This window comes from Sardina pilchardus, chromosome 22 (genome assembly GCF_963854185.1).
Source record: "Sardina pilchardus chromosome 22, fSarPil1.1, whole genome shotgun sequence".
NCBI lineage: Eukaryota > Metazoa > Chordata > Actinopteri > Clupeiformes > Clupeidae > Sardina > Sardina pilchardus.
The window spans coordinates 25,728,729-25,744,627 of NC_085015.1; the positions used below are offsets into that span (position 1 = coordinate 25,728,729).

General features: G+C 43.9%; 1 protein-coding gene across 1 annotated transcript in view; it reads right to left on the reverse strand.

Moving 5' to 3' along the window:
- The window catches only part of LOC134069715 (dynein axonemal heavy chain 17-like), a 39,522-nt gene that overhangs the window by 1,144 nt on the left and 22,479 nt on the right, over window positions 1-15,899 (reverse strand). The window contains exons 58-79 of the mRNA XM_062525743.1: window positions 15,749-15,844; window positions 15,131-15,348; window positions 14,392-14,599; window positions 13,567-13,682; window positions 13,273-13,465; window positions 12,832-13,067; window positions 12,597-12,719; window positions 12,303-12,507; window positions 11,741-11,905; window positions 11,323-11,463; window positions 10,964-11,134; window positions 10,711-10,833; window positions 10,401-10,594; window positions 10,151-10,299; window positions 9,589-9,716; window positions 9,256-9,483; window positions 8,711-8,902; window positions 2,731-2,910; window positions 1,867-2,049; window positions 1,494-1,676; window positions 990-1,133; window positions 83-308 (exon numbers count right to left, since the gene is read on the reverse strand). Of these exons, the coding sequence (XP_062381727.1) occupies window positions 83-308; window positions 990-1,133; window positions 1,494-1,676; window positions 1,867-2,049; window positions 2,731-2,910; window positions 8,711-8,902; window positions 9,256-9,483; window positions 9,589-9,716; window positions 10,151-10,299; window positions 10,401-10,594; window positions 10,711-10,833; window positions 10,964-11,134; window positions 11,323-11,463; window positions 11,741-11,905; window positions 12,303-12,507; window positions 12,597-12,719; window positions 12,832-13,067; window positions 13,273-13,465; window positions 13,567-13,682; window positions 14,392-14,599; window positions 15,131-15,348; window positions 15,749-15,844 (3,802 nt within the window). The remainder of the gene's footprint in view (window positions 1-82; window positions 309-989; window positions 1,134-1,493; window positions 1,677-1,866; window positions 2,050-2,730; window positions 2,911-8,710; window positions 8,903-9,255; window positions 9,484-9,588; window positions 9,717-10,150; window positions 10,300-10,400; window positions 10,595-10,710; window positions 10,834-10,963; window positions 11,135-11,322; window positions 11,464-11,740; window positions 11,906-12,302; window positions 12,508-12,596; window positions 12,720-12,831; window positions 13,068-13,272; window positions 13,466-13,566; window positions 13,683-14,391; window positions 14,600-15,130; window positions 15,349-15,748; window positions 15,845-15,899) is intronic.

Genomic DNA, 15,899 nt, shown 5'->3' on the forward strand with positions numbered 1-15,899 from the left:
CATGTAGTTGAAAAGCTGTGTGATCTCATGGTTTGGAGTCTTTAATGACATTGCTGTTGATTTGAGTTGATCTGCAACCTACCCTCCATGAACAGGCCGTGGACGTAGGCTCCCTCTCTTGGCGGAGTGGTCATGTCCTCGCGGTTCTTCTTGGTCACCTCCACGGCCAGGCACATCTTGTCCAGGGGCCACTCGTTCTTGCGGGCCATGGTCTGCATGATGGCCGTCAGGAAGGACTGTGGGTTGAAGAAGCCGGCCAGCCACACCACTGGGGGCATGGCGAAGTCCGCTGTCCACACCTCCAGCTCCTGAGGGCAGAGATTGGCGTCGAGTCAGAAAGATACTTTGGGTTGGGGGCGCTGTGGCACAACTGGCTACAGCGTCTGTGTCATGTTCGGGTTCAAGTGCTCACGGGGACCCAGGTTAGAATCTGACTTGCGGTCGTTTCCCCATCCCCCATCTCTCTGTCTCATGACATATTTCTTCAATAAAATCATGTTTTTTTTGTAAATATTTTATCCCCTGGATTCACTTACTACCCATTAACTTGTTTGTAAATAGCATACTGTTACTTGAAATGTAATCACAGACAATAATGTCATAGAGCATCAGAAAAAAAGTCATTCTTTCACATTGTTTATCTGTTGTTTTTTCATTACTATGAGGGGGTTCATCAAGCTTGATTACAAGTTTAACACTATTATTGTTATTTACTAAGCAAATTACATTTCTAATTGAAGGCCTGTCAATAACTTGACCATTTGATGAAATGAAGTAGTGGAAAAGGCACCCGACCCAGTCAAGTCATTTTTATTTCTATAGCGCATTTAACGTGCACAGCGTACAACCCAAAGCGCTTCACAAAGACATAGACAGTGCCGAACTGAGTGGCGTAGTCGCCAGCGTACCCGTGGCAACAAAGAACAAGACCATTATCATTAGGCTGTGTGAAAGGAAACTAACCTGGCGTGGTCTTGTTCTGCTCTTACCTTGATCCTGGTGAGCAGATCAGCGTACCAGCCCCCCAGCCCCTGCAGTGACGGGTACGCCCGCTTGGTCCAGGACTCGGGCACCGTGTCCAAGAACAGGGCGTTCCCCAGCTCCTCCATGTCTGTGGTGATGGTCAGCTCTCCCTGACAATGAAACACACTTATTACACCCGAGAAAAAAAAAGCGTGCCTTCAAAATGATGAGGTATGAAAGAGGCAGCAAGTAATCCCACATGGCAAATTTCATGTGGGCCTTTGTGTGACACTTTAGCTGGCTCGATGATAAAAAAGACTATGTTGTTGATCTCTTACTGATTCTTTATCTATTTTGTATTTTTCATTTACCACAATGTAAGGCATTACCCTACAGGTGAAAGGTGCAGGGATTTATGGATTTATGACTGTGAATTTTATCTTCAATCCAAACATTTGCAGATTGCTATATCACAACCAATTGTGGAGCCATAATAGGCGGCTAATGAGGCAATAATGTTGCATGCGGACCTTAAGACCCAGATTGAGCTCCTTGAGGGAGCGGGAGATTTCCATAGTCAGAAAGTTCATCCTCTCGCACTCCTGGAACACCACGATGATGAAGGGAGTCTTCTCCTCCGCTTTGGCCACGATCTCCACCATGTTAAAACTGTCAGGCAGCTTCTCCAGGATCTCATCCAAAATGGCCTTCACCTGAAGCAGAAATGTGCATGTTGTGAATTGTCCTACACATCTTCAAACATCTACAGCCTGCAGTTTCAGAATATCAGTACTGGTATTCTGTTTTTATTATGGTGCTTGTATTTCCAATGTTTCTAGCCCATTTTAGGATGAGTGCTCCAGGATCTGTGGTCCAGGTCAGGGGTGAGCAGGGGTGAGCTACCTTCTCCTCTCGTGACACTCCCCCGGCCCCTCCAGTGCTGGACTCTTTGGGCTGCAGCTCTAGGATGGTGCGGAAGAGCTTCTCGGAGGTGATGGTGAGGAAGCCGATCTCGGCGTTGGGGTGCAGGCCGTACAGGTAGGGGCTCTCTGCCGGCAGCGTCTCGTCGATGTACAGGTGATATCCCTGAGACGCACAGCACATGAACACCATTTTCTTCACCTTCAAAAAGTGACTTCATTCCAAAAAGCCTCAGGCAGAGTTAAAGAAACTGCTTTGATGTCATAGGACCCACCCACACACCCCCCCACAAGAATATTTGAATGTGAGAAAACACCACCAGATTTTGTGTGTGGTAAATGGCAGAGCAGATCGGCATAAATCACTGATTTGTAGATCTATACTAAACAGAAAGAACAATTAGGTTTCTATCACTTTTAAGCATGTTACTGTATGTATGAATCCGACTAAATACAATGCAATGCAATACAGTGGATTATCCAGTCTGCTTTTTGCATCAAATATTGTTATTTTGTAACAAACGTTTCCTGTGCAGCTTGAGTGGTTTCAGTTTTTCTCACACAGACGCGTATAAAAACATTTACTGAGGGCGCACTCATACCACCACCACCACCTGATTTTATGCCTCTATGTTTGACAACACCAAATGAGCAAGTATTTCTTGATTTGGGAAACATTTACTTCCCTTTTCTATCGGTCCACGGTTTGATGATACAATTCCATTGTAGCGCAAATGATCAGACAAGTGACAGAAGCACCAGCCATAACTCCATCAGTCTGCTCATTGCGAGCCACTGATCTAGGGCACACTGGGCACTGCTCATGGTGTGTGTGTGGACATCTGACCTTGTAGTCCGAGTTGGGTGGCACAGGGAAGCTTGGCGCCAGATACACATCTCCCTCTAGCATCTCAGGCTTCACGTACTCCTCCAGGTAGGTCTTGCACAGCTTCCTGTCCCAGTCGTCTGTGATGTGGCCTCCGTACATGATCTCTCCAAACAGGTAGCGCAGGTCATCATAGGGCACCTGCACAGCACAGGAAACAATCACCTCAGCCTTCATGAAATGCTTTTGTTCTGTATTGTGGTAACAGTTCTTGGACCTGTACATTCGTTGTGATTAGCTTGTGATAAAAGAGATGAGCAGTTTTCAATGGATTGACACTGTAAGGCAGGTTTTCAGATTCCTTTGAGGCAGATGAGAGCTGAATGCCTTTTGCTGCTAATTTACATCTGTGTGAGCTTCTGATAGCTCATTGTTGTCTCAGCTGGCTGTGGCCGGAACCCCATCAAACAGCCATCAACACTTCCCCCATCGATTCAGTGAAAGTCAAATTGACAACTTCTGAAATACTCATAAAATGTATGTTGTAAATGTAATACATCCATGTTTGGTCTTGAATTAACACTTGTAATGTGGACAACAGCCTGATCACGGTGTCATTGCAATCTAATGTATTTGTACATAGTTGTGGACTAAGAACTATATTATAGAGTTTTAGACGCCACACCCACTTTCAGGTAAAGAGGTCCTGCTGAGTGGGGGGGTGGCTGGATGAATGAAAAAGAGAAGTTCTTGCAGTGACTCTCCTCTCTTCCTTCTCTGCTCTGGTCTAGGCAAGAGGTCACACTGACCTCTCTGCCCCTCTCTCTCTCTCTCTCTCTCTCTCCCTGCCTTTTCTCTCTCTCTCTCTCTCTCTATCTATCTATCTTTTGATTTCTTTATGGGGTTTGTTATTTTCATTATTTGATATATTGTTTTATCTGGTATATGTAGCATTGTAACTTGGTAACTTGTCAAGGTTTAAGTCCAAGTTTATTGTTTTGTTTTGAGGTTAAGTTCATTTCCTCCTTTGTTCAAGGATAATTACTGATACTTTACTTTTACCTAAGGCTTAATTCTCCTCGCTCAGTTTGCATATCTCTAAAGTCTAGTTGTGCCATGCCATTCTCTGCCATAGTTAAACAAACGAGTTATTTGGTAATTTATTAGAGGTACAATATATCTATGGAGTCAGATTCTTGGTGAAATTCCTAATACAATTGCCATCTAACTTCTCAGATATTTTTACAGTCCAATTCAACCTCATCGAAGCGCCGGACGTAGACAGAACACGTATAAAAGTGGGAAATATATTGTCGTATATTTTGCCTACTTTACAGTTGGTGACATCCCTTTAGTGATCTGAAACTGCTTTTAAAACAAGCATTCCAGTTACGTCGGTCCGCGCCTTAAACAATAGATGTAAACGTCTCTACTCAACAGCAGCGAATCATCATCGTGAGTGATTTGATCTCTGAAATTTGGTGAGTAAATTTAACATTTCTTGAAAACGTGTGACAAAAGCGCACGCATTATTGATGTTAACATTTCACCATAATATTCAGAAAAGCTAACTCACTCAGCTATGGTCCTCTTAAGGAACAACACACCTGAAAATGTGGTATTATCTGCATGGAGAACAACATTAAAATACAAAGGCACATTAGACAAACTAGCACATGAAGGAATCACAATTCACTCTAGCGAGTTGGAGATATATGATTTCTGGGCGTGCACTGAGGCGGGGAAACGTGATATACAGCCTTCAATGGTGGAAGGCCTCGTGTCTTTAATATTGCAAAAGAAAATGAACGAAATTGAAACACTTCGCAATTCAATGCAAATGACTGATGAAAAAGATGTTGTGAACACCGATATTTCTGATAACTCTACTTTGCCAACTTCGTTGCCATCTTGTTCTGATGTGAGAGATGCTGATATTTCTAATGAGGTCCCAGACATTGTTGTTTTGCAAGACAACCCAAGCACCAGTAGGTCTGTCTCTCCTGAAAATGGACCTCTACCTGACGAATGCGCTGTGGCCTCAGTGAGACACGTGGACACAAACAGCCAAGGCTTGGTCAAGAAACGACAAGGCCACAAACGCGGACCCAAAGCGAGCAGATTCTGCAATTCGTGCCATAAAGTGGGCCATGACGAGCAACAATGCTGGACCCTCGGATTGGGGAAACCTCCGCCATATTACCTGAAGCGCCGCGAGCGAAACAAGCCTCCTCACAAACAACAAAACGGTTTGCAAGATGAACTTCTCACTATGATCAAATCTGCAGTTAAAAATGAGACATCACGGATAATTAGACTGTTCAGCCGGGTCTTAACACCTTTTAATACATAGCCATCTCCTGTAACAGTGCCCTCTCGAGGTTGTTTTCTCTGATGAGAAATTTGTTGGTCACATATCCAGACAATGAGTTTTTGTTTATTTAATTTGAAGATGATACGATATGTACTGGCTTTGTTGTATACCCCTGTAGAGGGATAGACCTTTAAGTGTTTCTGCTTGAAAGCACCTACCAATGCCAGTAGTATGCTTATTCTTTACATTTTTTTGATATGTACTCATTTTAAGGGCTAGCCAAACGAAATAATCCCTGCTTTATACCAGTGTTGTTATCACCAAGCCAAAAGAGCCTCTACGTGAAAAACTAGGCCTAGTCTGATATAAACAAATTGTTGTCGTTAAACGGTCCATGAGCCAAAGAGTTATGGATATGAGGTAAAATATTTTATGACTACAGATAAGCCCCTGATAGAGAGATAATTCCTTAGGTGTGCATGTTACAGATTATTGACTAACACTAAACCCTATTGAGTTGGATTTTGGATGCCTGTATGACGCTTAACAGTCAGGGATGACTCATGCTTACTTCATTTTTCCAAATTAATTCTGCCAAGGGGACGTAGACAGTTGTACTAACATTCATGCTCACTCTAAAAATAACTTACACATTTAAGTATAAGATAAATGTTATATACTGACTTTGTTGTATGCTTATATAAAAGGGCATAGATTCTGTAAATGTTTTGCTTCAAAGCACATAGACAGATGTTGGTGGTACAATTATTCTTATAGCTAAAATATTGACTTCTTACAGTGCTCAGAAGTGATAAAGCACATACACACAGTCACACACAAGTGAAATTTCGAATTTTAACTGCTGGGATGAACTAATTTGCTTCCCTTTTATGATTTTTATGATTTATCTTATGAAAAATGTTTTTTCAATTTGAGATACACCAGAATGTGTTTAATTCCATTTATTTTGAAATTTGTATATTGGTTTGTTTGTTTTGCTCTTTCTCTCTTTCCTGTCTTTTCCCTATATACATGCCCAACTCATCGGAAAAGCAAAAGACTATTGATATTCTAATGTTACAGCAGACAGACGATACTCTCACGATTCTGCTCAACTCCAGATTGCTTTTACACAAAGAAGAATGTTCCACGCTACATCAATGCTCACCTGATCCTGAGAACTTGTTTCGGACCGGAGAAGCTCGGTCAACTAATGTGAAAACTACTCTGAGAGATTCCTTTGGACACTATGGACAAATATGTGAATATGGATGACTGGCCTTAATTTTGACAATCTGTTAACTTTGTGTCTCAGTTGTCAAGGGGGCGAATCTGTAAGGCAGGTTTTCAGATTCCTTTGAGGCAGATGAGAGCTGAATGCCTTTTGCTGCTAATTTACATCTGTGTGAGCTTCTGATAGCTCATTGTTGTCTCAGCTGGCTGTGGCCGGAACCCCATCAAACAGCCATCAACACTTCCCCCATCGATTCAGTGAAAGTCAAATTGACAACTTCTGAAATACTCATAAAATGTATGTTGTAAATGTAATACATCCATGTTTGGTCTTGAATTAACACTTGTAATGTGGACAACAGCCTGATCACGGTGTCATTGCAATCTAATGTATTTGTACATAGTTGTGGACTAAGAACTATATTATAGAGTTTTAGACGCCACACCCACTTTCAGGTAAAGAGGTCCTGCTGAGTGGGGGGGTGGCTGGATGAATGAAAAAGAGAAGTTCTTGCAGTGACTCTCCTCTCTTCCTTCTCTGCTCTGGTCTAGGCAAGAGGTCACACTGACCTCTCTGCCCCTCTCTCTCTCTCTCTCTCTCTCTCCCTGCCTTTTCTCTCTCTCTCTCTCTCTCTATCTATCTATCTTTTGATTTCTTTATGGGGTTTGTTATTTTCATTATTTGATATATTGTTTTATCTGGTATATGTAGCATTGTAACTTGGTAACTTGTGAAGGTTTAAGTCCAAGTTTATTGTTTTGTTTTGAGGTTAAGTTCATTTCCTCCTTTGTTCAAGGATAATTACTGATACTTTACTTTTACCTAAGGCTCAGAGCCTAATAAATGGTTAATTCTCCTCGCTCAGTTTGCATATCTCTAAAGTCTAGTTGTGCCATGCCATTCTCTGCCATAGTTAAACAAACGAGTTATTTGGTAATTTATTAGAGGTACAATATATCTATGGAGTCAGATTCTTGGTGAAATTCCTAATACAATTGCCATCTAACTTCTCAGATATTTTTACAGTCCAATTCAACCTCATCGAAGCGCCGGACGTAGACAGAACACGTATAAAAGTGGGAAATATATTGTCGTATATTTTGGTGATTGAATATTTCTGTGAATCAGAACTTTCAAGTGCGTCGCTCCGGTGCGCCGCACAATGAGACTCGAATTTCCGCTCGCAATTACCCTGGTTCAACTGTTCCTTTGGTGAGTATCTTTCCTTTTATTTTTTGAATGTTAAGATTCAGGGAAACAAGTTTGCATTCCATATAGACACATAATATAGAACGGATCGACATATCCATTTAGATCGGAGACCGTAAAAATCCGATTATGGGGGGACAAGTTTCAACAGAAAACACAAGTCAGGGACAGCTCAGTGTAGATGAGGAGTTGATGCAATCAGTCGGTTCACACGTCGAACAGACCTTAGTTCGCTTAGACGACCTAGGCGTTAAAACATATTGGAATAACGAACAACTACTACAATGGTATGCCACGGAAGGAAAACAATTACAATCAAAAGCAAAGTTCCGTGACCTATCTACCGCAATTATGTATTTGCTTAGACGCAACGACGTTAACGCAATAAAAGAGAGTCAAGAGACTCTGGATAACGTTCTAACTCTAGAAAGATATCGCTCAGAGGAGTTGAAAAAACTAAACGCACAGATTGATGCATTTGATTATGAGAAACATAGCTGGGCAAAAGAGAGTCGAGCAATGGAGAAAAAGATTAACAGACTAGAACGCAAATTAAACAAAGGACAACATGACACGTCCTCTTCGGAAAGCTCTGTTATATCTCGCAAATGCTCCGCAATTAGTGCAATTAGCCTAAACAGCGACACACAAGATGATAGCACAGACGAAGACACAAGTCTAATCGACAGTTCTATCAAAACTGAAAAACGAAACGCCGCAGAAAAAGCTTTAGTGAAAACAGCGACCTCCACAGCCAGGAAGGGCAGGCGAAGACATAGACTTAACTATAGTTCGGACGAGAGTAGGCCTAGTTCATGGCACAAAGAGGTCACACCTAAACATCGTAGCCGAAGCCCACAAAAGAAAACCCGTCTCCAAACAGGCACAATTCCCAGAAAAACGATGAAAGTAGCAGTGTTAAAAACAATAACCGCTGCGAACAACGAAGTTACAAACATTTCCCGACCATTATCATGCGACGAATGCTCTAGACATAAACAGATAGTGGGAATGATGCCCAGAAAAGGACCATTTCAAATATATTGGGACAAATTAATGGAGCAAGCGTCGATATACAAGCTAGAAACCCGAGATGTATGGCAAATATTGCTGCTCACAATCCCCGACGAATTGCGTCCAAAAATGACTGAAAACCTGCCTTACAACACTGACATTGACGAGTAATTCTGCTAGTTAAACAACACAGAAATACTCATGAACACTGCTGAACATGAAAGGTGCACCTTATTGTTGGCCTCCAGGTAGTTGTAGAGCACATTGATGGAGATGGTGAGGTCGCCGTTGTTGAAGGGGTAGGACCTGTTCCAGCCCTGCGCACCAAACTTACGCCTCTCGGCTACCACGGCGTGGAAGTAGCACAGAGTGAAGAGGATGACCTTGAACTCGGACTCTTTGGAGCACATCTCCAGAGTGTCCTGCAGAGAGCAGCACACAACCAAGTGAGCAATCTCCTCATTCACACTCATCCCAATGAACATGGGAGAGAAGACTGTACACTAGAGTCTACACAGTACAGAACAGGTTTCTCTTATGGCCTGTACAGACTATACGATTTTGCTACGATCGTGTAATGTGCGACCAAGACGCGGCAAGATTTTGTGCTTCTCGGATCGCCTAGTCTGACATGGTCAATCGTAAAAGACAATCGTGAAAGACAAAAAAATCGTGTAGTCTGTACAGGCCATGAAAGGCTTTTCTGTTCGGATGTCTTTGGACTTAACTGATCTTGAGGACTGTCTCTGGGCCAGTGGCCTGTGGAGGAGCTCACCTGGTCGAAGAGGTAGAGGGCTTTGTGCAGGTTGGCGAACATGCCGGTGGGCGGCTCGTTGGTGATCTTGATGGCGTTCTCCAGCAGGCCCTGTGGGATGATGTGGTTCTCGGGCGTGGAGGCCGGCTCGCCGCTCATGTACACGCGGTAGTCCTTGTGACTGTCCAGGCTGAGGTGCTCCACGCGTTTGTCCAGGCTGCTCAGCCACTTAGCCACCAGGTGGATGTTCTGAGGTCACACACACACACACACACACACACACACACTTGTGCTTTAGACGACATCCACTCCTGGTTGTTTGGCATGATACATCTAGCATTGCTATTCAGACACCTGCAAGATGACCCAGTGTCCCTCTACAGCAGCCTTGTCCAGCGCAGCCTCAGCCACGACCTCCTGGCCCTGACCCAGAGACACGTTGTGGAACTTTCCGTTGTCAAAGGTGAAGCCCAGCTTCTTACCTGCACGGAAAAAAACACTTTTAACCTCTCAGTGTATGCTGTAACTAAACCAGATGAGTCTGTGGTGAACCGCGGTACTTAGAACCCTAAGCTGCGCACAGGTCTTAAGGGCCGTTCACACCAAGAACGATAACGGTAACGATAACTATAAATAAATATCGCTCTCGTTAATATGAATGACAACGTTCACACCTAAACTATAACGATAACGACACGAAGAACGATATCGTTGTTGATCACTTTCAGAGCGATTTTGAGAACGATAAAAAGCTAACAGCCAATCAGAACCCATAATATTCTAGCCATCACATTCATTAACATGAGGAGAGACTTTTCTTATCGTTGGCCAGTGTTGATGCTTTTATCGTTATGGTTAAAGTTATCGTTATCGTTATCGTTCTTGGTGTGAACGGGCCTTTAGTCTGCAAACTCACCGAGCGCCTCCACGTCCTTCAGTGGGTCTACTCCAGGAGAGAGGATGAAGAACACAGGCGTGGAGTTGCTGCTCTCCTGGTAGGACAAGGCAAACTCCACACTGCGGCCCTCCACATACTTGGTGCCCAGCTTCTCCTCAACAAAGTTTCTGTAGGGTGTCAAGCACATGTAATGTGTCCTCAGAAAGAAAAAAGACAATGTACACACCTAACAGAAGAATGCAAATCTGCGGATGTGGCGGCCATTTACTTGACGGCGTAGGACATCCTATCCGCTCGGAGGCATCTCATCATGCACAGTTTCTGCAGGCCTGTCTTGCTCTTCCACTCCTGAGGGAACTTGTCCTTTTCAGGAGCCTCAGACTCCACAAACTTCTTCCAGCGCTTGGCGGAGCCCTCGATGTCTCGGTCCAGATTCTTGAACTCGTCCATCTCAGCCAAGGCCTGAGGAGATCCAACAGCTGGCGTCACATCTGAACTCTCAAACTAGTCTACTCTTGGCAGATCTAAAAAAACAGCGTTTTTGTGAGTAACTTCTCATTTGAAAACTCTTCACACACCTTGATGCCACCCCAGGCCTGGTTGGACAAAAAGTCCACAGGAGAGCCCAGTCCTGCTTTGAAAGGGAACCTTAGCAGGAAGTCCAGCTCCACAGGATTAATCTCCTTCTTCATTCCCAGAATCTATTGATATGACACAACAGCCATTGACATTCTGACAACAATGAGAAGGCCAGCAAAGTACAAAAATGATGAAGTGTAGGTGGTTTTGTACATGTTGACCACATAATGACCATACGAGTCACAGGTGTACCTGGAAGGCAACCTGAGCGATGAATGTGAGCTTGTCTTTCTCAAACAGTGAGCGGTTGGTGTACATGAACACTGAGTAGGTGATTTCATCTATCAGGTTGTTAACCCTCTGCTTCACCTCCTCAGCTGGCTCAGTACGCATGATGGCCGTGTCAAACACCACACTGAAGGCCTGCACACACACACACACACACACACAGACACAGAGCAGTAAATTAGATTATTAGTCAATAGCCACTACTCTGATGGGATTTGTTCCATCCCTTTTATGGTTGCGAGAAGAACCAGTCACAATGAATTCATTGGGGATAACGCGAGACAACAGTGACTCCATTTACAGTCAGCCATCCCAGCACGTACCTTGAGGGAAAACTGGTAAATTGGATTGATCTTGTTGAGGTCATTGAGGATGAAGTAGAGCAGTGCAGCTCTAATGGAGGCCGGTCTGTAATTCTCTCTGGCCTCATTGATCTTAACTTCAGTGATCTTAGCCTCTCGCACCTAACAGGCAAAAAGGAAGAGAAAGGATACTTTCATAGAAGTGTTATACAGTACTTCTTTACGCAGCCTGATTACAGCAGCTGATTTTAGTGCCATCCTTTTGTATTGGATAACTTTTGGATAACATGCAATAATCAGAAAAAGACATGCATTGATGGACCTTTTCTCAACTCTGAAGATCCTGAATGATCTTAAGCATCGAAAGCACAGAAACTATTCTCAAAAGATGAGTTGGTTATAGTGAGGGAGGAGAGAGCATGGCACATTATTGTCAGACCTTCTCCTCGATCTCTGTGGCTGTGCGCTTGGTGGTCTCCAGGTTCTCCACCAGAGCCGTGTCTCCTAAGAAGTTTCCAGAAGCGGCGGACAGACGGGCCAACAGGGAGTCCTCCAACTCCTTCAGGACGATCTTAAAGGTGTTCTGCTGTGTGGTTAACTCAGCCTGGAAAACACATTTACCTCAGGTCATTATTGCGACGCAGTCCACTTTCAACATTCGATTACATTAGATTCCATCGTTTTCAATACAACTCTGCACATGACTGTCAAAACATTTTGTCGTCTCCATGTAGATTGCCATTCAGTTCTTTTTTGTCGGTGTGCTCAACAAAATCCATTGTTAATTGAATGCTGTCTGTTGAAAATGTCAGCACTGACGTGTGCAGCAAGTGACAGAAAGTTTCGGCGCCCTCATGTCGATGTCTATCTGTGGGACCCCTTTAACACGAGGGTTTAAAGTGGGGAACTCAAACACCCTTTTTAGGACCACCCCAAAAAACTTTGTAACTTATACAAGGTGTTTCCAAACAATTGTTCACATTTGAGTTACTGTCATTCACCTTGAGCTCCTCCAGGTCAGGCCTCTCTTTGGCCACCACAGCGGCCAGCAACTGGTCCTCCAGTCCGTCACGTGTCACCAGGAAGTTGATCAGAGTGCACTGTGCCTGCATTTCTGGTTTGTAGTGCGGGTTGAAGTACTTTGTGTGTAGAATGAGACGGAAGTTGGGATGGTATTCCACCTCCTTGTCACCAATGCGAATGTATCTGCAAAGATTCAGGTGGTGTTATAATGTGTCCACTAAAATATATCAGTATGCGAATACTGTATGCGTATCAGTACTGGTGGCACCTACTTTCCTTTCTTGATGGTGTTTCTTCCAAGCAGCGGGTCCAACACTGGCTCAACAGACTCGCCAATGTTCTCAATCAGCAGTGTGTCTCCATTAGACACAGCAAGCTCTATGAAATCCAAGTAACTACAGAAAACACACAAGGGAGGGAGACAGGAGGATTTCCCCTCTCTCAGAACTAGTGTGAGAGAGGTGAAAATATGGCATGATGAAGGAGAATGGAGATGGTAGAGCTCACCCTTTCTGGCCAAGTCTGATGATCTTCAGGTTATCTCCATACTTGTTCTTGATCCACTTGATGCCCTGGAGCTGTGCGTCCACGATGAGGGGCCAGCGCTCCGTGTTGCACAGGATGGTGGCGTTCTCGATGGACATGCGGTCGCTCGGCAGGCCCTGGTTGCTCCAGGCTGCGATGTCAGCATCGTCTGTCAGCAGCGTGAGAGGGTCCAGGCCCTCTGTGATGGGGATGGGCACCTGGAGAAGAGGTCAAGTTAGCAAGTTGAGTTCAGTAATAACAGTAATAAGTAATATTAATAGTAATAGCAATAGCAGTAATAGTAATTTCCTGATGGAGATTTGAAAACCAAGATGCTGGAATTTGTCCACACATTGTCAACAGTACAAACTAAAATCGATTATCAGTTCACGGTTGTGTTGGAGTGTGGTCTTTCTGAGATACCTTTAGCCCATTGAGGTAGGGCAGCCAGTACTTGTCCATGAGATCTGTGCGATACGTCTTGGTGAAATATCCCACATAAGAGACGAATGCTGTGATGAGCAAAACATCCCCACTCAGTGTCTTCTCCTGAATCTTAAACTCAGCCACGGACTCAGACCAACGAACCTTCTCAGAGGCCAGACCACCAACCAACCTTTCGGTGTCAAACACAAACACATAAACATGAATATACTGTAGTTGACTTGATTAATATCTGATACATTTTTTTAAATTATATTTGAGATTGCATGCTACCTGTTGGCGAGAGAGATGGTTTGATTAGTTGCATCAGCTTCCTGTTGACACTTCAGCTTGTCTGATGTTGCTTTTTCAAAAGCTGCTGTTAGCTTGGCCAAGTTGGCATTTAGTTGCTGGAGAAGGAAAAAATATATTTGAACACAGCTCACAAAAAGCTTTTGATTGTTTGCAACAGAAAGGAGCTTTTCCAAAAACAATCATGAATCTTTATCTGGATATCTGATCTGTTATACAGTAAATTAACAGCATATGTTGTGGTTAGCAAATGCCTGGAACAGTCAGAGGTAATCTGGCATTGTGATTGGATTTCACTACATTTTGTTGACAAAAATGATGAAAACAAATTCAAGCGGGACATTACGTCCCACCGCAGAGAGTATGTGTTTTGTTTTCTGCTAAGTATAAAGGGAAGATCACACTCTTTTATTCACATATTACATTAGTGTCATGTGTGAATAATAAAGTGTGATCTTATGTAAAATGTCAAGGGAGCCATACCTTCCATTTCTCATCTACGGTAGACAGAATCCAATATCAAATTGCTACTTGCAAGGACCCTTTTCAGGACTTGGTAGATACCACAAACAATAATTTTGCCGCTGCATGCCAAATCAGACTCAGTATTTCATCTTTTCTGAAGGAGCATGATGATCAGTGCACATGGCAAAAGGCACAAGGAGCTGCAGCACATCTGCCCCCTTGGTATGACCTTGGGGGCATTCTCATTGCCCTCCCCATCCCTGCCTCCTTCAAAGTTCCCCATTTGAAAGACGGGTCTTATGTGGGTTAAGCCCTGAGAGGGATGCCCTCCCTGCTGCTCACCGCTATTTTGGCCTTGATGACGGACAGCTTCTCCGTGGCGGCGGCCAGCTCAGCGTTGGCCTGGGCCAGAGCCTGTCTCTTGGGCTCCACGTCGCAGTAAACCTCGTAGAATTTCACAATGTTGATGCACCAAGAGCACAAGCCTGCAGCCGCAATCGACTTGGACCTGATGAAGTCTGGCTCAAATGTAGGGTCATTTTTAAAAGGCCTAAGTGAACACACACAGAGAGAGAGAGAGAGAGAGAGAGAGAGAGAGAGAGAGAGAGAGAGAGAGAGAGAGAGAGAGAGATCAAAACAAGAATTGAATCTGTAGCCCAGAGGACTGATTACATTTAGAGCAACACTAAAGCACTTTTCCTCTGTTGCACGCACAGTGTATTTGTTTATCCAGCAAATAACGATGTCCACAGACAATGTAGACTATGTTGTATGATTTTATAAAAAAATATTTTATAAAAGTATTGCAACATCAAAGCAAGTGAAATTTGAAGTTTCTTATGTCTCATTTCATCGAACTACAGGTACGCTACCCGGTCTGGTAAAGTTACATAGTGCGGTTATAGCCGATAGAGGGCCGCAAAGTGAATGCAGAAGTGCCGTTCACCCTGTTACGAGTTGATGAACCGCTGAATTTATTTTGGAAACATTAGTTTAAGGTACGAAAAACTATAGTGTTGCTTTAAGTGCACAATGCTGTTTGCCGATCTTTGGAAAACGATGCACTGAGACACAAACTGACTGGTAAGCCTTTATACAGGTCTCTGGAATGCTCTCTTTCTTGTAGTTGATCAAAGACTCCAGGAAGGCATCCACTTTGGCCATCACATTCTTGGCAGCTTTCCAGCTCTTGTCCTTGGGGATCTTGCCACCCGGGGCAAGCAGGATCATGACCGCAGCCATGACGTTCACCACGGCCTCAGGCGGAGAGCCAAACGACTTCAACTCTGTCAGGTTGTTCTGTAACAGACACATACTATTCATCATATTGTCCTATTCATATTTCATTGTCATACAGTGCTGGTTGCTACTATTTTGTGTGTATACCCCATGGCGGTGTTCACACTAGAAATACCAAGGCTAATGCAGTGCTCAGATAAAAAGACCTAGGAACGAGATAAGAAGTTCTATCTCGTTCCTAGGTTGCACAAATAGCCTACGTTCTATTGCCTCAACTGACAATTGAAAGCGCTCGTCTTACGCTTTGAAAGTTGAACCGAATTCAACACTGACCTTGTCCAACCCTAGTGTTGTGCTGCCGCTCCAACTGATCCGCTGCCTAACCATAGTGAACAGAAAATCTGCTGCTTGTCGCTAGTCAGTGTGAACCCTGCCTAAGTAGACACAGATGGACTCTAACCTTGTTGAGGGTGTTCAAGGCCTCCTGTGCAGCCAGTAAGGCAGGCTCAGCTTTAGCCAGGTCCGCCTCACAAGACCTCTGCTTTTCCCCGACATTCTACACACAACAACACAAACGCACACAAAAACACCACTGAAGACCTACCACGCAC